This window comes from Anolis carolinensis, chromosome 5 (assembly GCF_035594765.1).
Source record: "Anolis carolinensis isolate JA03-04 chromosome 5, rAnoCar3.1.pri, whole genome shotgun sequence".
Classification (NCBI taxonomy): Eukaryota; Metazoa; Chordata; class Lepidosauria; order Squamata; family Dactyloidae; genus Anolis; species Anolis carolinensis.
The window spans coordinates 202,031,243-202,052,706 of NC_085845.1; the positions used below are offsets into that span (position 1 = coordinate 202,031,243).

Genomic DNA, 21,464 nt, shown 5'->3' on the forward strand with positions numbered 1-21,464 from the left:
TAATAATAATAATAATAATAAAAAGAGGGTTGAAAGAGACCCTTGGGCCATTGAGTCCAACCCCCTTCTGCCTTTGTGCACAAAAGCACAATCAAAGCACCCCTGACAGATGGCCACCCAGCCTCAATGTTAATAATAATAATAATAATAATAATAATAATAATAATAATAATAATAATAATGATTGGAAGAGAAGAAGAGACCCCTTGGGCCATTTAGCCCAACCCCCTTCTACCTTTGTGCCATGGGGGCCGGATAAATGGCTTTGATGGGCCGCATCCGGCCCCCGGGCCTTAGTTTGGGGACCCCTGCTTCAGACTGTTGAGGGGCCGGATTATCATTTGAAAAAAAAAATACAAACAAATTCCCATGCACACTGTACATGTTTTATTTGTAGTGCAAAAACAACAACAACAACGAAAGAACAATGCAATATTTAAAAATAAAAATAATTTTAACCAACATACATTTATCAGGATTTCAATGGGAAGTGTGGTCCTGCTTCTGGCCAATGAGATAGTCAAGTTAATTAGGGTTGTTGTTGTTGTTGTTGTGTGCCTTCAAGTCATTTCAGACTTTGGGTGAGCCTAAGTCTAAAATGTATTTATTATTTATTTACTGCATTTATTTACTACATTTGTATCGCACCCTTCTCACCCCAAAGGGGACTCAGAGTGGCTTACAAATTATATGTAGATACAATATATTATATTATTAGCAGAGCACAATATTAGCATTATATATTACTATATTGAACTATACCACTATACTGTAATATTATTAGTAATATTATATGTAATATAGAATATATAATGAATATTATTATTATATGGTATTATTATTAGTGTTATATTGTATTACATTATAATATTATTATCAATATTATTATGTATATACAATATATTATATTATAAAACTGAGGGCGGGGGCCAGGTAAATGACCTTGGAGGGCCGCATCCGGCCCCCGGGCCTTAGTTTGGGGACCCCTGATCCAGAGGCTTGTATAAGTGAGACTCTACTGTAATATTATAATTATAATAACAACACCCACTGGCCAAATAGGTCTAATAATAATAACTACTGGTTGAATAGATCTAACAGCAACAACAGGTCAAATGGGTCTGATAATAATAATAATAATAGTAGTAGTAGTAATAGTAGTAGTAATAAACACAACTGTCAAATAGGGCAATTATGCTGGGAGTTGTAGACCCAAAAGAGGAACCTTCCTTCCCCAAATCCCAAGTTAACTTTGGAATCCATAAACCAGCCATTTGTTGCCAGCAGTATCAAGCCCATTCTACGGATGGGAAACCGAGGCTGGGATGCCAAAAACATGCCATCCACTCTTGTTCCTCTTACCAGGCTTTCCGCATTGAGTTCTGGCAACTCATGGACGGTGCAGAAAGGATAGTCCAGGACGGAAATGCTGCAGGGAGAAAAAGCATCTGTTTTACAAAAGGAATCATAATAGAGAGGGACCTCTAGAGATCATCCAGTCCAATCCCATTCTGCCAGGCAGAAAGACACAATCAAAGCCCTCTCAACAGATGGCCACCCAGCTTCTGATTAAAAATCTCTAGAGAAAGCAACTTCATTGGACTCTCAGATGATTATAATGAATGAATGATACATTTGAAAAGGACCCCCAAACGTCATCTAGACAAATTCCCTTCTGCCAGGCAGGAAGACACAATCAAAGCCCTCTTAACAGATGGCCATCCAGCCTTATTTCGAAAGCTTCCAGATAAAACTTACGAAGTTTTCATAATGATTTGAGAGGGGCCCCCAAAGGTCATCCAGTCCAATCTCATTCTGCCAGGAAGACATTATTCAGTCCTTCCTAACAGACACAATCAAAGCCCTCCCAACAGATGGCCATCCAGCCTCTGGTTAATAACCTCCAAAGGAGGATACACTAAACTCCCAAGGGAAAATGGATGAAAGATAAGATTTGAATGGGACCCCTAAAGGTCATCTAGTCCCATCCTATTCTGCCAGGCAGGAGAGGACACCATTAAATCCCTCCTGAAAGATGGCAACCCAGCTTGTTTCAAAACTTCCAAAGGAGACTTCATTAGACTCCAAGGCAGTAATATTCCACTGCCTTGCAACTTTTCTCATCATTCAGTTGTTCAGGCGCAACTTCTTTCCCTGCAAATTCCAATTCATGGCTCCATAGTCTCTATCTTTCCCAATGCAACCCCTTCCAAATATTTAAAACATGGCTCTCACAGCAACCTTCTCTTCTCCAAACTAAAAACACCCAGCTCTCCCAGGCTTCTCCTGATAGGGATTCATAGTTTCTTCCCTTAATCTGAACCAAATATTCCAACTTGATGCAGCCCGGAATCGTGTTGACCTTTTTCACTGCTGCATCACACTCGCAACTCACGTTCCACTTTCCTAAATCCCTTTCTTTCACCTGTATTGTTGCTTCTGCCTTTTGCAGAAGGAAGAGTGTCACGTCATACCTGTTTTTGGCCGTGATATATGACATGATGTTCTGGTTGAAGAACTTCAGGATCAGTGGGATGCAGTTGGCAAAGACTAAATGCTGGGAGACGTACTCAAACTGTAGGGAGAAGGAAAGAGCAGCCGGAAAGATTAGAAGATCTGGAAACAGAGGAAATAGAATTGTCCAACTTCAGCCCTCCCTCCAGGTATTTTGGACTCCCAACTCCCACAATTCCTAACAGCCGGTAGGTGTTGGAAATAGCAACCTTCTTCAAGCCTCCACTAGTAATTTGTTTGTATATGACTCTGTTTGCAAAGTACCTGTATGCTGAATACATGAAGGCTGTAAGTAAACCAGCTATGTTACTTTTAAAGAAGACTACCTTATTTCTGGCTCTTTTTGTGCATTGGCACATCTTTGTCCCTAACAGTTTAAAGAGCTATCTAGGCATATCAGTTTATCAGCTGAGAAACCCAATTGCCTTGCATGAATACTAAGGGATATTTGCCACTAAGGAGGTTGACTCAAGCAAGTTTTTAACTCTTCTCAGGGAGATTCCTAGTTTTCCCCAAATTGTGGTGAATGCTATTTCCCAAAAGGTTATGGCATCATTTTCCCAAAAGGTTATGAGTTATAACAAGGTCATGCCTTTCCAAAGATCATAATTCTCCAAAAATCTACTTTATTTTTGTCTCTTGAGAACATAATACAGAAACTGAATGTTTTATGGGAGAGATGTTTTTGGGCACTGAAAAGAAACGCGTCTGAACTGCTAAATTTTGTGCATTGGCATAATTCCTGTTCCTAACAGATCATAGACAACTAGGTTGTCAGTCTAACAACTGCATGCTAAAATTGCCTTGCTTAAGTACATGTGGATATATACCACTGAAGAGAAGATTTTACTCAAACGGATTTTTGGCTCTTCTCTGAAAAGTCACCAAAAGGTTATGATCTTTAAATGGCCGCAAATGCCATTTTCTCCAAAAGCTTATGGAGATACTGGTTTTCCAAAAGTAGGTGTGTGTTGCAATCCCTTTCCTCTCCCATTTGCTGACCTGGTAGACGTGGTTAAGCTTGAAGTGTTTCAGGAGCAGGAGCAGAAGAGCGGAGATGCCCTTGACCACGATCTCTTTGTGCCGGTTCACGTCCACCCCTAGCTTCATGCTCTGCAGCACCGTGATGCTGGAAAAACAGAAAAGGGAGGCATCAAAGGGCTGGGTCAATCCAACCATAGGCAAACCTGGGCCCCCTCCAGGTGTTTTGGACTTCAACTCCCACAATTCCTAACAGTCTACTGGCTATTAGGAATTATGGGAGTTGGGAGTCCAAAACACCTGGAGGGCCCAGATTTGCCCATGCCTGGTGTAGATCCAGCCCTAGTATGACCCCCAAAGCACTACATCCCTTTAGATTGAAGTTTTCCCATGCCTGGTATAGATGGACCCATGGTGTTATAAAGCACCCCAGGGAGATTAGACTGGCTCCTTCGCTGTCCACCTTCCGCCCAAGTCAAAAAACATGGATGTTTCAGTGTGCTTTTGAGTGAAGAGGCCACCAGCCATGTATCTTGTTTTCTTTAATATTGCCCCCCATTTTATACCATGTTTCCCCGAAAATAAGACAGTGTCTTATATTAATTTTTACTCCCAAAGATGCTCTAGGTCTTATTTTCAGGGGATGTCTTATTTTTCCATGAAGAAGAATTCACATTTATTGTTGAACAAAAAAATGAACATTTATTATATACTGTACAGTAGTTATCACAAACCAGCATAATCAGAAAAACTGAATCTTATCAAGAATTTCTTGTTACTACCAATATTTCCATGTACAACACTTTATGGTACGTACATTTACTGATCCTGCATGCTCTGGCGTTCTGTTTGGTGGGCATGCTTCCAAGCAAAAACTTTGCTAGGTCTGACTTTCGGGGAGGCCTTATATTTAGCAATTCAGCAAAACCTCTACTAGGTCTTATTTTCTGGGGATGTCTTATTTTAGGGGAAACAGGGTAGGTTTTAGTGCTTTAACGCGATCGGTTCCTTGTCCTCCCCCACCTGTCTCTATTTTACTCACGGACTTTACTCAGTTTTTCACTAATCACCCTCTGTACATAGCAATTGATGTCTTAGTTTTAATAATTGTCATGTTATGTTGTTTTATAACTGTTATTACATTGTGTTTTAAATTTATGGACTATTTTTCTTATGTAAGCCGCCCCGAGTCCCTTAGGAGAGATGGAGGTGGGATACAAGGATAAAGTTGTTGTTGTTATTTTTATATGACTTTTGAGCCCAGTGTCTCCTAAACTGGCACAAGATCTCAACAAGGCCCTAAAATTTATTTATTTATTTATTTATTTATTTATTTACAGTATTTATATTCCGCCCTTCTCACCCCGAAGGGAATTCAGGGCGGATCACATTACACATATAGGCAAACATTCAATGCCTTTTAACATGGAACAAAAGACAAGACAAGCATAGGCTCCGAGCAGGTCTCAAATTCATGACCTCCTGGTCAGAGTGATTCATTGCAGTGATTCATTGCAGCTGCTCTCCAGCCTGCGCCACAGCCCGAGCCATCATTGTGATAAGATTCTTTACAGGTCCTGAATCTTTGCTCCCTCTTTAAGCCAGTTCTTGTTGACCGAAAAGGACAATAATTTCCACAATTGGCAGATGCTTATTTCTGTTTTCTTCTGATTTCCTTTATTAGCAAGACATTTTCCACCGTGAATTAGCAGTAAGTTTTCAGCCAAGCACAAGTTGTTCTGATGGTACAGTACTTTTGTTTTTTGGTGTCTATTGAAGACTTCTATTGCATCTTTCCATTGCACAAATGGTTTAACCACCCATGTGCCAAGCTTCTGATAAGCACTTTTACCCCCATCTTCGCCTCCAAACTGTACTTACAGAGTTATTTATTTCGTGTCAAAAGCATTGTACAACAACTTACAGAGTGCACCTTGTACATGACATGAGTAGGCTAACCAGGGGAATCTGTTGAACCATTTGGGTTAGAAGCTTAAGACATTTTCTAATCCACAAGAAATACATATCCTGGCAATGGAGTCTGTGGATTTTGCACTAATTGAGCTTTCACTTGGTCATCAGGAACAGTCTTGTTCATATAAAGGTCTAACAATGCTTCTTCTCTTTGCTCCTGTCTCATGGTTTCTTTGGCAGGGCTTGGATTAGATGAACCAAACCGTTTCCAGTTTCCTCAGTTTCCACCTGCAATACAGGTCATATTTTCTTTGCCTGCCAGCTGCGGGTAGGCCAACTTGGTTACTTCCATTATGTCAGCTATTGATGCCCTAGCAATATAAATTGGTAGAAAGGTAGGCAATGATAATGTGAAAAATCACAATTTGGTATTTATGCTTCTCATAGACTTGGCATCAGGATTTGGTTAACCAATAAAAATCCCTGAGTAAACCAGAATTTATTTTTAACCTGAAAAATTTGGGGGGTGGTTTGAACCCCTAAGCCGCCCCCTTGGCTACAGGCTTGTGCAGCATCATGGCAGTTGTAGTTTTATAAGGTCTCCAGTTTTGTCTGTTAGGTCCCGTATCAAATCCAGATGAAGCACACCAGTGACAACGAGTAGCAATAAATATCAGAAGAAACATGAGTTGCTTTTAAGCAGAGCAGTGCTATTTTCCTGTGTGGCATGACCCACATATCCAGGGGGTAGTAGCTTGTCAATCACCCATGCATGCAATTTCACAGACACCATGAAGGAGAAATGTGTGTGTACATACTATGCACACACACAGATATACTATTAAGCATCTGCGACTTACGGCATTTCCTCCGGCAAGACGTCGGCCAGGATGTTGATGGAGTCCGTCTTGGCTTTGGAGGTCGGCGCTGCAGCCAATAGGATCTTCAGCAAGGCAATCTGCACAAACAAGAGGCAAGATGCATACAATGGGAGGATAGTACTGGCATCTCGTTCCCCTCTTCCTACATTTTCATAGAATCCTATAGTTGGAAGGGACCCTCAAAGGCCATCTAGTCCTACTGTCTTCTGCCATAATAGATAGACAGATGAGATAGATAGGGTTTTTTGGGGTTTTTTTTTTTTCGTGTCAGGAGCAACCGGAGTTGCTTCTGGAGTGAGAGAATTGGCCGTCTGCAAGGACGTTGCCCAGGGGACGCCCGGATGTTTTTGATGTTTTTACCATCCTTGTGGGAGGCTTCTCTCATGTCCCCGCATGGAGCTGGAGCTGATAGAGGGAGCTCATCCACACTCTCCCCGGGTGGGATTCGAACCTGGCAGCTTTCAGGTCAGCAACCCAACCTTCAAGTCACTTAGTCCACTACGCCATCTGGGGGCTCCAGATAGATAGGTAAATGAGATAGACATATATAGACAGACTCCTAAAGTTGGAAGGGACCCCTAAAGACCATCCTGTCCAACCCCCTTCTACCACAATAGATATACAGATAAGACTCCTAGAGTTGGAAGGAACCCCTAAAGGCCATCCAGTCCAACCTCCTTCTGCCAGAATAGATAGAAAAATAGATACATGGATAGATACATTAGCTAGATTATCTGGAAGGGACCCCTAAAGGCCATCCAGTCCGACCCCTTTCTGCCAGGCATGAGGACACAATCAATGCTCTCCAAACAGATGGCTATCCAGCCTCTGTTAAGATAACACTATGTGACACTATGATTTTTGTTCCTGTGTTATAAATATCATTTCCTAATTGGTTCCATCATAAAAAAAACATCAAAAACATTTATTATACTACCAAAACTTTGTATTTGCGGGTGGGACATCCTGCTATAGCACAATTTTGCTTCAGTTTTTCAATGAATATCTCATCATAGGAGTCTCAACCAATTCGACATAGCATGTGGCAGCCACAAAAACCAAGTATATGGAGTAGAACAACTCCTTTCAAAGTAAGGGCTGCACAATGAAACAGGAAATAACACTTTCAAACCAGGAAAATAACCATTTTCCAAATTTTGTAACATAGTGTAATGATTTTACTGTTTTGTTGGTTGTGCATTTTGTTGTATTTTGGGTGTAGAACAGTGAAGGATGCTGCCTTAACAGCCATCATGCTTTATGTTTCATTGATATAGTAGGCAAGTGTCAAATGTCATCCAGGAGTTAGATAGAACAAACCTACAGAACCCCCATTTGTCTGTAACTTGGGGACTACCCGTATTAACTTAAATACAGTGATGCCTGGTTTAGCTCTTTCGTAAGGCTAAACATTACAGGTAATCATGGATTGATGAGTGGTGGTACCATTAGAAAATGCATAATGACGAGGGTGAATTACAGCTCCCATCATCCTGGGACAATTCTGTTAGGATTTGTAAAATCCATGATATAATGGGTTGACTGGAAAGGCATGTGTCGACAGCTGATTGGCTGAGCCAGTCAAGAGCCAGAATTCCGATTGGCTGCTGGCTCTAGCTTGCTGCTGAGACAAACGGTTTTAACTTCCACTTTCACCTGGAAATGGTCAGGAAGGAAATGGCTGCCAAGTCTCCAAATGAGAGCATATTCAAAGACGGTTTAAAGGGACTATTTATTCCCTATGTTCTCTGTAAGAATTCAGAGAGACTGCTGTATATATTGTTGCCCTGTTTGATCTTTTGAACTGAAGTAAAGTTATAGTTACTTGTTACACAAGCCTGAGTGACATTCTATTATACTGCAGGGTATATCTTTGTTCAGGATACTGTGGTAAAGCTTCTGTTTATTTCTACAACCTCTAACAAATTCCACCCATATTCAAAGTCGGTCCTGTTGGGTCTGTGTCCTAAGTTTCGTCCAGATTTATCATCTTTTGGCTTCACCATGTTCTTTGATTGCGGGTGAACTACAACTCCCAACATCCAAGGTTCATCCCCCCACCCTCCCCCCAAAAAAACAAAACCCTCCAGTATTTTTCTGTTGCTCATGGGTGATCTGTGTACAAACAAAGACAGATACATAGAAACCTATTTTCAACTCAAGAATAAACAAGTCCTCCACACAATGCAATGCAAGGCAATGCTCACCATGTACTGCGGCAAGTTGTAGAGCATCACCCGGTAGAGCGTCTCGCATGGTGTCTCCTGCACATCTTCTTCCCCCTGATAGAAAGAAAAAGAGAAATTTCTGTTATTTAAAAATCTCATAAAGGCAGACCCAGACTGACATTGAAAGTAACATCAAAATTTAAGTATGGATTTTAAAGTTACATCTTGCGTCTGCTGTATTTTAATTGTTGCTGTTTACTTGGAATTCTGTATTGTATAGTATTATATCTATTTTATGACAGAACCCACACCCATAATTTCACTTCGCTGTACTTGAGGATGAGAATTATGATTATCTAAAGGATGCTCACCAGCGACATGGGGCACTTCTCCATCTCCTCTTCACTCTTGATTTGCACTTCCGAGATGGAGACGTACTTGTGCTGAGGATGGAAAATGCAAACAAGAGGTAAGGATCTTTCCCCAAATAACTTCCTGGATGACCATCTGTCAGGAAGGCTTGGATTGTGTTCTCTATGGAAAAAAGGGATTGGACTGGATGGCATTTAGAGGTCTCGTCCAACTTTATGCAGCCAAACCTCTACTTTTTTGCAGGTTTAATTTTCCTGGATTATTATCATTAGTGACTTGCCATCAATAATTAAATGAGAATTTAATTACTTAATTGTGGGAAAATGTGGCACATGCCTACTGCTAATTATTAATACAATAGGCTTTAAAAACTCCCCCAAAATTCCCATTTAATTATTGATGGCAGGTCAACAACAATAATAGAAAACAGTTGTTCAACACCACTTTGTTTTTATAATTTTTATTCAAGTTTCTTAAGTGTGATACATAATTAAAAAGTAAATGAAACAACGTGTGGGGTAAAAATTAAAGGGAAAGAAAGGCATAGGGAAAGGCAAGGTGGTAAGGGGAGGGGGAAAAGGGTATTGGGAGTGGGTAAAAAAGGTAGGGTATTTGGAATAAAAGTCTATTTGGTTTTCCATTGTTTACTCTTCATGGTCTTGCCATCAATTGATGTTTAATTTCTCTTGTTTTCTGGTCTCCTTGTTTTCTCTTCTTGATACTCCTTTTTGTTAACTAATCTTTTGCATTTATTTATTTATTTATTTGCAACATTTATATCCCGCCCTTCTCACCCCGAAGGGGACTCAGGGCGGTTTACAAGTATATATACATACAATATATTATATTATACAACTATATCGCAATATTATTAGTAATCTTGCATGTAATATAAATATACAATTATAATAGTGAATTATAATTATTATTACATTGTATTACAACATAATATTATTAATATTAATATTATATATATTCATGTGTGTGCGTGTGTGTGCATGTGTATACACACACACACACACACATATATACACAAACACACACACACAAAGCATGTTACTGGTAGGAGGGGCCTTCAGCTGGAGCAAGGAGACAAGATGGAGACTGTCTTTGCTGGCATTCTTTCTATATTCTTCATATTTTTTCTAGTCTGTCATTTTTAATGTTTTTCCTCTTGTTTCTTTCATTAAATAAGTTACATGGATTTCATCTAGTTTGTTGAACCAAAGTTCTTTTGTAGGAATTTCTTCCAATTTCCAATATCTAGCAAAGGTTATCCTTGCTGCTGTGGCTATATACGTAAAGATAATGCCTTCATTCTCATTGAAATTTTATATACTCTCCGTTAGCCCTAGAGGATAAAATTCTGGCTTCATCGGGAATGTTTTTTTCAATATTTTTGGGCTTCTTCATTGTACTTTCTTCCAAAATCTTGTTGTTTCTGAACAGGTCCACCAAGCATGGTAATAGGTCCCCTCCTGTCTTACATTTCCAGCATTTATTTTTGGTGTTTTTATACATTATTCCTAATTTCTTTGGTGTTATATGCCAGCAATGTAACATCTTGAACCAATTTTCTTGAAGGTCCGAAGCATACATATATTTTAATTTTTTATTCCAAATCCATTCCCATTCAGCAAGCCTGATTGGGCGTCCAATATTTTTTGCCCAGACTTGCCGATTGCTTTTTAACTTCTTCCGTTTCTGTGGCCCACTCTAGCAACTTGTTATAAATTTTAGTAATCTCTTTCTTCTCCATTTTGTATTATTTTGTCCCAAACGTTCTCCTTATTATTGAAACTTGTGTCCTTATCCTTCACAAATTGCTCTTTTATTTGAGCATATTGGAACCAAGATACTTTTTCATATTTTTGTCTAATTTCCTCTTGAGTTCTTAATTGGTATTCACCATTCTTTTTATCAGGATTTCTTTATATCTTGGCCAAGTAGTCCAATCCAGGTGTTTTTTCTGGTTTGTTTCTAATGGTGACACCTACATGGGAACTCCACTTTGTTTTCATACTAGAAATTATGCTGAATTGGTTGAGACACAATGAGATTGCAAAACTAGAGCAATATGTGCTGCAGAATGGTGTCAGTCCCGCAAAGACAAAAGTTCTTGCAGTTTAATAGACTTTTCCTATGTTTTTATAATAGAACTAATCAGGAAATGACAGGAACTTAGTGTTATGATAGGGGGAACTATAATCATTGCACCCCAGGAAAGGAAATCGTAGCAATCGCAACCAGATCCACTTTACCTGTTTCAGCGTCTTCACACTTTCATGGATGGGACGTGGCAAACCCACCAAAGTGTCTGTGTCCCTGGAAGAAAAAGAGGTGAAAAGGCCATCTATAATTCCATTGTATGTCTATTTATTTATTTATATATTTATTTATTTAATACATTTATATCCCACCCTTCTCACCCCGAAGGGGACTCAGAGCAGCTTACAAATTAAATTTACATACAATATTATATTATTAGCATAGCACAATACTGGCAATAAATTACCATATTGTACTATAGCTATATATTGTAATATTATTAATAATATTACATGTAATATATAATATATAATTAATATTATTATATTGTATCTATTTATAATGATTATGAATGACATTAATCCAAAGCACTTCTTTCCAAAGGCAAAGCAGCCCCAAACTCACTGTCCGAGCGTGAAGCCGATGAATTTGTTCCGGCTCATTTCCAGGAAATGCTCAATGTCCTTCTGTCTGGAAGAGAAGCAGAGCATTAAGAGAAGGCAACACAGCAGGCATCTCTCGAGAGGGACTGACACCATTCTACTTCTCCTGCATTGCAGAAGGTCAGACTGGATAGCCCTTTGAGGCTCCCTTCCTATTCTATGAGGCTGGGTGGCCATCTGTTGGGAGGGATCAGACTGCGCTTCTCCTGCATTGCAGAAGATCAGATGGGATAGCCTTTGGGGTCCCTTCCCATTCTATGAGGCTGGGTGGCTATCTGTTGGGAGGGATCGGACTGTGCTTCTCCTGCATTGCAGATGAGGGTCAGACTGGATAGCCTTTGAGTGCCCCTTTCCATTCTGAGGCTGGGTGGCCATCTGTCAGGAGATCGGATTGTGCTTCTGCTGCATTGCAGAAGGTGGTCAGACTGGATAGCCTTTACGGGTCCCTTCCAGCTGTATGATTCTATGATTCGTATCTATTATGAAATAGAATCAAAAATTTTGGTACCAATGATAAGACATCTATCTAAATGGTAAAGTACCATGCATGCATGCATATATTTATGTATGCATGTATATTGATTGGTTTGAACCACAAAGGCTCCTATATTGCTTAATGGATCTTGACCAAACTTGGCACAAAGACCCTTCATGTTCCAACTTGAAATAATTGATTGGTTCGAATTAAAAGGAAAGAAAAAGAAGGAAGGTGAAGTGGCCCTCTGTGATTTCACTGGGAAACAAAGGGAGTGAAATAGATTTGCTGCTGTGAGTAAAGGAAGAGAGAAAAGGAAGGAAGGAAAGAATAAGGGAGAAAGGCAAGGAAGGGACGGCCTGTATACACTAGTAAGTGCAATCCAATCAATCAATCAATCAACCAATGGATCAATTGATAAGGAGATGGGCTACCTGACTTTGGGGGCCCAGGGGAGTCCCCGGGGGAAGGCAACCCCTTTAAGGGGGGTCCGTGGCGGCTGTGGCGGGGGGGCCGGGGCGAGGGGGGGCTCCCCCTCCGTGGGGTCCAGCCCCCCCTCCACGAGGCCCAAGGCCTCGCCCTCCAACCCCTCAGGCTCCGCCTCCTCCTCAGGCTCCTCCTCCTCCAACGCCGTCTTGAAGGGGTCCCTCTCGTTGTACAGGTCCAGGCTGTCCTGCTTCATCAGCGGCTGCGTTCAGAAGAGAGAAAGAAAGGTATGGATTCCCCAATTACAAAACTTGTTCATGGTTTGTGAGTGTCACTTCCTGTTTAATTGTGCAGCCCTTACTTTGAAAGGAGTTATGTTCCAGAAACTTTGTTTTTGTGGCGGAAACTATGTCGAATTGGTCGTGACTATGAGATATTCTGTTGTAGCCTGGTCACAATCTGAGTGTTCAGAAGATGGGAAGGGAATACTGGGATAGATTCAGAGAGCCCAGAGGAGCATAAAAGTGGCCTAAAAAGTGTTTTGGAATCTCCTGGCAATTCCCACGAGACTAGAGAAAACCATATCCTTTCTCATGAGAACCTGCCAGAAGTAGAGGCTGAGAGAAATGTGGGAGACCAATGTTTGTAGGTCAAGGTGCGGAGACAGGGCATGCAACAAATGTTAGCGAGTGTGTATAGCGGAACCAGCAGTGTCCAGTTAACACCATGTGCAAAAGACTCAGACCAGGCAGAGGAATTGAAAGAACAAAGGAACTTTACTTGTTGAGTTGAAGTTAAATAAACAGTTCAGCAATCGTACAATGTCCTTGTAGTTGCATAGAATCAATAACTAATCAATCAGCATTCAATATATCCAGCATAGCATATTTAAACTGCTACTTGACCGTAGCTAGAGAGCCTATCTTTTCTGTGCTCTCCCTGCAAGCCCAGATTCCCAACTGACAAACCCAGCCATCTGCCAGCAAACCGATACATTGTTTGAGGCATGGCTTGCCTCTGCAAAAGCTCAGCTCCCTTTTTGCAGAGATCTTTTGCAAGCAACTTTGCAAGGATTTCTTTACACACATACACATAGCAATTTGGCGCAATAACAAAGACAGACTCGCTTTCCCCACAGGCTTAGAGATAAGGAGAGGAAAAGCAGGTGTGTGATGAATGATGTTATGGGAGGGATTGAGGTCTTTAAAAGTGGTTCCTGCTGGTACAATCCTTTGTATTCAGGTGAACAACTCTTTGTTTTTGGTCCTATGGTCTTGTAATTCAGGTATTCAAGTTCCTACTTAGAGATAAGAAGAGGAAAAGCAGGTGTGTGATGAATGATGCTATGGGAGGGATTGAGACCTTTCCAAGTGGTTCCTGCTGGTGAAGGGACCATAAGCCAGAAAATAGAAAACATTTGCATATATAGCTTTGCCTCTGCATATATCTTATCAGCCTTTTTATATAGACCATGTAAACATTTTGCATGAACCAAAGTAGTACTGTAACACAAGGCCTGTGCCCCTCCCTTCTTGGGGGCTGGTGCTTTTCTCCAGAATGTTCTGAGGAGAGAAGAAAGCTCAGAGTAAACACGTTAGGTCACAGATACCACTTGTGCCAAAATAGGTATGGAAGGTGAGGAAGACCATCAGCAATTGGTCAAGTTTAGATAAGCCAAGATATATATTCTTTGTTAACTGCGACATGCTTTGCAGCGGCCATTTGCATGGTACAGGCTCTGCTACCTGGCTTGACCTTGACTCCATTATAAGCCGAATACGGTATATTTTCCATTGAAGATGGGTTTATTTATGGGGCAGTTTCTTCTTTGGAGGGATGTCTATTGTTATAATGTGCACGCATTGCAAACTGCAGAGGATGCCTTTGCATGGTGTGTGTGTCTATGTGTATGTTTGCAAACTATAACAGGAACATATTGCAAAGGATAATGTGCATGCTTTTATAATGTGCACGCATTGCAAATTGCAGGGGATACCTTTGCAAGCTCTTAGGAATTGTGGGAGTTGAAGTCCAAAACACCTGGAGGGCTGAAGTTGGCCCAGTCTCCTGGTCTCTTACCCTCCTGCTGCGATGCCCCCGCTTTGGAGGCGCAACTTGCTGCTGCTGTTGCTGTTCCACCAGCTCGATGGCGCATGCCGGAGGAGAAGCAGCCCGCATGTGCCGCACCACCTGGATGCTGTCTTCTGGTAGAGGAGCCAAGCCCAGCTCAAGGCGACGCCGGACCTTCAGGGCTTGCAAGGCCTCAAAGCCCCCCAGGGTGAACTGGAGGTAGAGACAAAGAAAGAGTTATTTCCCGTTTAACTGTGCAGTCCTTACTTTGAAAGGAGTTTTTCCACTTCAGGAACTTCGTTTTTGTGGCACAAACGGAAGGAACCAAAAAACAGAAAATAGAACACTTTTGCATATATAGCTTTGCCTCTGCATATATCATTTTAGCCTTTTATATAGACAATGTAAGCTCCTTGTATGAACCAAAATAACATGTGTAACACAGGGCCTGTGCCCCTCCCTTCTTGTGGAGTGGTGCTTTTCTCCAGAATGTTCTGAGGAGGGAAGAAAGCTCAGAGTAAACAAGTTAGGTCACAGATACCACTTGTGCCAAAATAGGTGTGGAAGTGAGGTGAAGACCATCAGCAATTGGTCAAGTTTAGATAAGCCAAGATATATATTCTTTGTTAACTGTGACACACTTTGCAGCGGCCATTTGCATGGTACAGACCTTTGTGGGTGTGTATGGCTGTTTTGCCTTATCATAGCTGTGATAACAATAAAAAGGCTTGTTTTCTTTTTCCCCCGACTCTTTTTGGAATTCTCTATTCCTTCTTTCGTATGGGCTGAACGGACTCAGGGACAAGTCTCTCACAAAATGTTGCGATTCAGCTGGAACCTCAGAGTGACTCTGATGGAGATTATGGGATTCAGTTTCAAAATGACTCTGATGGGGATTATGGAATTCAGGTTCAGAGTGTCCCTGTTGTAGAAGATGAGGAACAGAGAGTTTTTCCCACAGCAGGGAATGGTGTTGATGATACTGAAACTAGCCAGGTGCAAACTGACTCAGAAAAGGACAGTTCTCAGTCTGATAGCAAGCAGATTGACGCTAACGAGCTGGCTGGCCTTGATGAAACAGAATCTCTAGATCGAGCTGACCGTTTGGAATTCAGGGTTCAAAAGAGTGTGAGAATAGCAAACAATAAGGAGGTCAGAGGCCAAAGAAATGCTTTCATGCTTTGCAAAGGGTATTAAAACAGTGTGATGGGAAACAAACCTTTGTCAAAGCAACTTTTCATTTAACCAAGAAGCAAGCTCTCGTTCTACTGGATTTCTTGCAGCCTTTGAGTGTTCATGCTGTATGTTGATTACTATGATGGTTTTATTGATATTGATGTTTTACTGTTGGAATAATTGTTTTATTGTTGTATGTTTCGGGCTTGGTCCCCATGTAAGCCGCTCCGAGTCCCCACTGGGGAGATGGGGCGAGGTACAAAAATAAAGTTTTATTATTATTATTATTATTATTATTATTATTATTATTATTATTATTATTATTATTATGTTCTTGGGACTTTGTCATGCTCTAATGGGACTTTGTTCTTGGTGATTTCTTGGATTATGCTCTAAGGCTTTATTTTGTAATGATCTTTTAGAACTTTACTTCTGCTTTTAAAGAACTATTTATCTTCTATTTTCTAATACACTACAAAAGACTTCAACCTGTGTGCAGCCTGGTGTATATAGCAAGGTGAAGCTAACCTGAGGTGTGACACAAAACTACGTTGAATAGGTTGAGACTCAATAATGATATTTGCTGAAAAACTAGAGCAAAATGTGCTGCGGGATGATGTCCCTCCCACAAAGACAAAGCTTTGGCAGTTTAATAAACTTTCCCCATGTTTTTAGGATAGAACCAATTAAGAAATGGCCTTTATAACCTAGGAATGTGAAGGGTGTTTGCATTTGCTCACCACAAGGACCTTCCAGAGGAGGAGCAGGACCTTCTTCATGGGGAAATGTGGAGCGTGTCCGCTGCAGAACTTGGTCACCATCGTGAAGAGCAGCAGGGCAAAGGGCTCCTCGCCGTGCAACGGAGAACCTGGAAAAGGAGACCAAACATCAGGAAGATCCCTATGCCATCTTCTTCACAACGTCCCTGCTGTTGGAAATAGCAACCTTCTGCAAGCCTCCTATGCTGAAGGGACCATAAGCAAGAAAACAGTAGACTTTTGAGCTGGTACCTTTCTCCAGAAACTTCCAAGGCTGAATGCTAACTTGAAATCAACAAGTGAGGCAACAGACACTGTTGGGAATCACCCTGGACTACTCAAGTCTAAATGTAGTTAGATAGACGATAGTTAGATTGAGGGAATCCTTTCCCTGTTTCCAAAGCAGGCCTAGATAGGCTTTACTGTGTTTCACTCTATCCTGTTTACGTCACATCCCTTACTTTGAAGTTAGTAAAAATGTGAATCTCTAGGGACACTAACTTCTCATTGGTCAGAATGTCTTTTATGGCCCCAATAAACTGGACCATGGGGTTGGAATCATTTTGGTTCAGTCTCTTCTCCCTTTGTTCTTCTAGCTAACAAACAGATGTAACTATTTAGATGTTTGTTATTTCTCCTTTCTTATTTTTCCTTAGAAACCAGTCTAGAGTAGTCTAGACAGCTCCTAAGCCTTTCTATCTACAATGGTGTTCTTTTTACCTGAATAAATACTTTTTGAACTTTTACTGAGACTTGGCAATCAATTGCCATCCTAAGCTGAAAGGCTTCTTTGCTCACCCCATGTAACTGTTGCATTTGAAATCTTTTGCTACTCTGCTGCATTTTGGTGGAATCTCGCCCAGAGAGGGTTAAATTGAGTCTAACCACTCAGAGATTACCACAACAGACACCACCTGTGCCAAAGAGGTGTGGAGGTGAAGAAGACCCTCAGTAATTGGTCAAATTTAGATAAGCCAAGATATATATTCTTTGTTTACTGCGCCACGATTCGCGGCAGCTGTTTGCAAGTAGACTCTTTCGTGTGTGCACGGCTGTTTTGCCTTTCTCACAGCTATGATGAAAGTAAACTTTGCTTTTGTACTCTCACGAGACTAGATTTCTGTTTGATTGCCTCCTGTGCCAGAATTCTTTTTGAAATAAATTGCCTTACAATACTAGTTGTTTCTGCATGAAAGCAGAAGCGGGTTGGACTGAATGGCCTTTTGCAATAACAATCCTTTGCAATAGGTGCCTATTATTGTTTGCAAACATATACATGAGCATGTCATCCTTTGCAACAGGTGCCTATAATAGGTTTGCAAATACAGAGATATTAAAACAGAGCTTGCAAAAGGCACCCCATGCAATTTTTACAATGCGTGCACCCCACCCTTTTGTAATTGGTGCCTGTGAGAGTTTGCAAATATGGGTAATATAAAGGAGGAATGGGCCAACTTGTGCCCTCCAGGTGTTTTGGACTGCAACTCCCACAATTCCTAACAGCCTAACGGCTGTTAGAAATTGTGAGAGTTGCAATCCAAAACACCTGGAGGGCACAAGTTGGCCTACGCCTGCTGTAATGAAGTATGAATTTTGGTTTACAGATGTTATGTTTAATTGTGTGTATGTTTTAAAAGGGTAAGTATTAGAGTTACCAGTGCGTGGGGGATGGTAGCCAGCTCAGCATTCTGAGGCAGGTTGCCATAGAAACGTAGCTGCTTCTGTAGAAATGTAACTATTTCGAAGCTAGCAAGAAAGGGACGGAGCTAGCTGGATGAAAAAGGAGGGAATGTTTTGAAGAGAGTTCAGTCTGTGATCGGGAGAGTCACAGGGAATAGACTGGTTTCAGGTTTAGGGAAACCAAGGAAGTTCAAATCTCAGTCTGTGCTCTGATGAGGCACAGGGAAGATTGATTCTAGGTTGATGGGATCAAGGAGACTCAATTGTTCATTTTGAGTCGGTTTTAAATAAGTTTGGTGACTTATTTAATGTAGTCTGTGTCCTGGAAAGGCAGAGAATCTGTGATAGTATATCACAGGGGTGACTGTGGTTTGAAGTCACTGGATAGTCCAAGTTTCAGACTTTGGGAACCAATCCCAGCTGGACTCAGAGATCCATTGAAGTAATAGTTTAAATGGAGCAGAGGAAGAAGTTTTAACTGCTTTAAGTAAAAGAAGTGATGCTTTAGAGTTTGATTCATCTCATTCTAGTATTGTAACTGTTAATAAGAACACCTCTAAGTGAAACATCTTTTATAACCACTAAGCTCCCTGAGTCTTTGGTGGTCACGCATTGCTGAAATAGGAGGCACCTCCTTGCCAATTGGTGGTTGCGTCGTTACAATTTGGTGGCAGTCGTTACAAATTCTTTACACCTGCAATAGACATCCCTCCAAAGAAAAAACTGCCCCATAAATAAACCCATCTTCAATGGAAAATAGAGGTCTCAAGCCTCACTGAGCTCGGTGCGAAAGGTCTCCCGGGCAGCTGTCCACTTTGGGGGGTCAGTGTCCATCTCCCGGCGCAGGGTCTCCACCATCAGGTACATGACGCTCAGGATGACCCTTGGTGCAGGAAAAGGAAAGAAAGAGGGAAGTCAAGTCTCTGCAATATGCAAACAATGGACAACATCCATCCCTTTCCCAGGAAAAGAAGCCCCTGGGAGGCCTGCAACTGGTCTCCAAGGGAGGCAAATTTCCAAATAAAAATGAAATAGCTTGGTGAGATCATTTAGGCATTGCATCTACCTCGGATGCTGTAAAATTAATGCAAACTGCCCTGACTCCATGGAATGAAGTCCTGGGAGTTGCAGTTTTGCCAAGTACTCGACATTCTTTGGCAGGGACAGTTAAAGAACTTGCAAAAAAAAAAGTGTTCTAATTCCGCTTGAACTGCCCCGGCTCATTGCAATCGAATCCCAGGAGTTGTAGTTTTACTAAATACCCGACATTCTTTGGCAGGAACAGTTAAAGAACTTGCAAAAAAGTGTTCTAATTCTGCTTGAACTACCTGGCTCATTGCAATTGAATCCCGGGAGTTGTAGTTTTGCAAGTACCAGCACACCTACGGCAGAGAAGGGTAAAGAACTTGCAAAAATGTATTTTTCATTCCACTTTCACTGTCCTGGCTCATTGCAGTAGAATCCTGGGAGTCGTGGTTTTACCAAGTACCAGGACGTATTTGGCAGAGAAAGTTAACAAAACTTGCAAAAGTGAATTTCATTCCACTTGAATAATATAAAACTTTATTTATATTCCACTCTATCCCCATGGGGAACGGGGCTGGTTCAATGCAATAAAATCCTGAGAGTTGTAGTTTTGCCAACTACCAGGGCGTATTTGGCAGAGAATGTTAACAAAACTTGCAAAAATAATTTTTCATTCTACATGAATAATAATATAAAACTTTATTTATATTCCGCCCTATCCCCAGGGGAATGGTGCTGGTTCAATGTAGTAAAATCCGGAGAGTTGTAGTTTTGCCAAGTACAGTAGAGTCTCACTTATCCAACACTCGCTTATCCAACGTTCTGGATTATCCAATGCATTTTTGTAATCAATGTTTTCAATACATTGTGATATTTTGGTGCTAAATTCGTAAATACAGTAATTACAACATAACATTACTGCGTATTGAACTACTTTTCCTGTCAAATTTGTTGTATAACACGATGTTTTGGTGCTTAATTTGTAAAATCATAACCTAATTTGATGTTCAATAAGCTTTTCCTTAATCTCTCCTAATTATCCAACATATTCGCTTATCCAACGTTCTGCCGGCCCGTTTACGTTGGATAAGCGAGACTACTGTACCAGGACGTATTTGGCAGAGAATGTTAACCAAACTTGCAAAAATGCATTTTCATTCCACTTGAATAATAATATAAAACTTTATTTATATTCCGCACTATCCCCCCCCAGGGGGAACTGTGCTGGTTCAATGCAATAAAAATCCTGGGAGTTGTAGTTTTTGCCAAGTACCAGCGCTTCTTTTGGCAGAGAAGGTTAGAGAATTTGCAAAAATGTGGGTTTTTTTTCCCCACTTTAAGCACGCGTGGCTCAATGCAATGTCATTCTGGGAGATTTAGTTTGCCAAGTACCAGCACTCCTTTATCAGAGAAGGCTAAAGAACATGTGAAACTACAACTCCCAGGATTCCACCGCATTCAGCCATGAAAGTTAAAAATACCAAACTGCATTAGGTCCCTAGTGTAGATGCACCATAAAAGACCCCCAGGTAAAGTACGGAAGTGGACTCACCTGAGCTCGGTGCTGTCGGCCAGAGAGATGGCCGGCTTCCTCAAGGCGCTGCTGCAGGCCTGGCTGTTGCTGGGATTCAAGAGGAAGCTTGTTATTCAGCTCCACACTCCCAGAAACAAAAGGAAAAGCAACCAACATTTTCATAGATCCAAATATTATTATTATTAATAGAAGCTGGATGTCCATCTGTTGGGTCTCTTCCTGCCTGGAAGAAGGGAGTTGGACAGGTTGGCCCTTCCAAATCTATTAAGGTTGTATTATTATTATTATTATTACTACTACTACTGGTATCTATTAATATTTATTCATGGCCCTTGGAGTCTCTTCCAACTCTAGGAATCTTTGTTGTTGTTGCTGTTATCTATTAATATTTTAATGGCCTTTGGGGTCTCTTCCAAGTCTACGATTCAAGAAGTATTATATTAATATTAATATTAATAATAATAATAATAAAACTTTATTTATACCCCGCCACCATCTCCCCAACGGGGACTCGGGGCGGCTTCTACAAATATTTATCTTCTACAAATATTTATTAATGGCCTTTGGGATCTCTTCCAACTCTAGGATTCTATGAGTATTGTAATATTTTATTAGTCGTATTTACTATTAATATCTATTAATGCAGTGTTTCTCAACCTGGGGTCTCCAGATGTTTTTGGCCTTCAGCTCCCAGAAATCCTAACAGCTGGTGAACTGGCTGGGATTTCTGGGAGTTGTATGTCAAAAACAACTGGGGACCCCAGGTTGATAACCACTG

The 21,464-nt window shown here is 41.0% G+C and overlaps 1 protein-coding gene across 1 annotated transcript in view; it reads right to left on the bottom strand.

Moving 5' to 3' along the window:
- Nucleotides 1-21,464, bottom strand: part of strip2 (striatin interacting protein 2) — a 58,495-nt gene that overhangs the window by 10,245 nt on the left and 26,786 nt on the right. The window contains exons 6-18 of the mRNA XM_062983369.1: nucleotides 20,705-20,773; nucleotides 18,903-19,009; nucleotides 16,429-16,556; nucleotides 14,522-14,725; nucleotides 12,451-12,704; nucleotides 11,504-11,569; nucleotides 11,092-11,155; nucleotides 8,830-8,901; nucleotides 8,498-8,572; nucleotides 6,270-6,367; nucleotides 3,517-3,643; nucleotides 2,475-2,575; nucleotides 1,363-1,429 (exon numbers count right to left, since the gene is read on the bottom strand). Of these exons, the coding sequence (XP_062839439.1) occupies nucleotides 1,363-1,429; nucleotides 2,475-2,575; nucleotides 3,517-3,643; nucleotides 6,270-6,367; nucleotides 8,498-8,572; nucleotides 8,830-8,901; nucleotides 11,092-11,155; nucleotides 11,504-11,569; nucleotides 12,451-12,704; nucleotides 14,522-14,725; nucleotides 16,429-16,556; nucleotides 18,903-19,009; nucleotides 20,705-20,773 (1,432 nt within the window). The remainder of the gene's footprint in view (nucleotides 1-1,362; nucleotides 1,430-2,474; nucleotides 2,576-3,516; nucleotides 3,644-6,269; nucleotides 6,368-8,497; nucleotides 8,573-8,829; nucleotides 8,902-11,091; nucleotides 11,156-11,503; nucleotides 11,570-12,450; nucleotides 12,705-14,521; nucleotides 14,726-16,428; nucleotides 16,557-18,902; nucleotides 19,010-20,704; nucleotides 20,774-21,464) is intronic.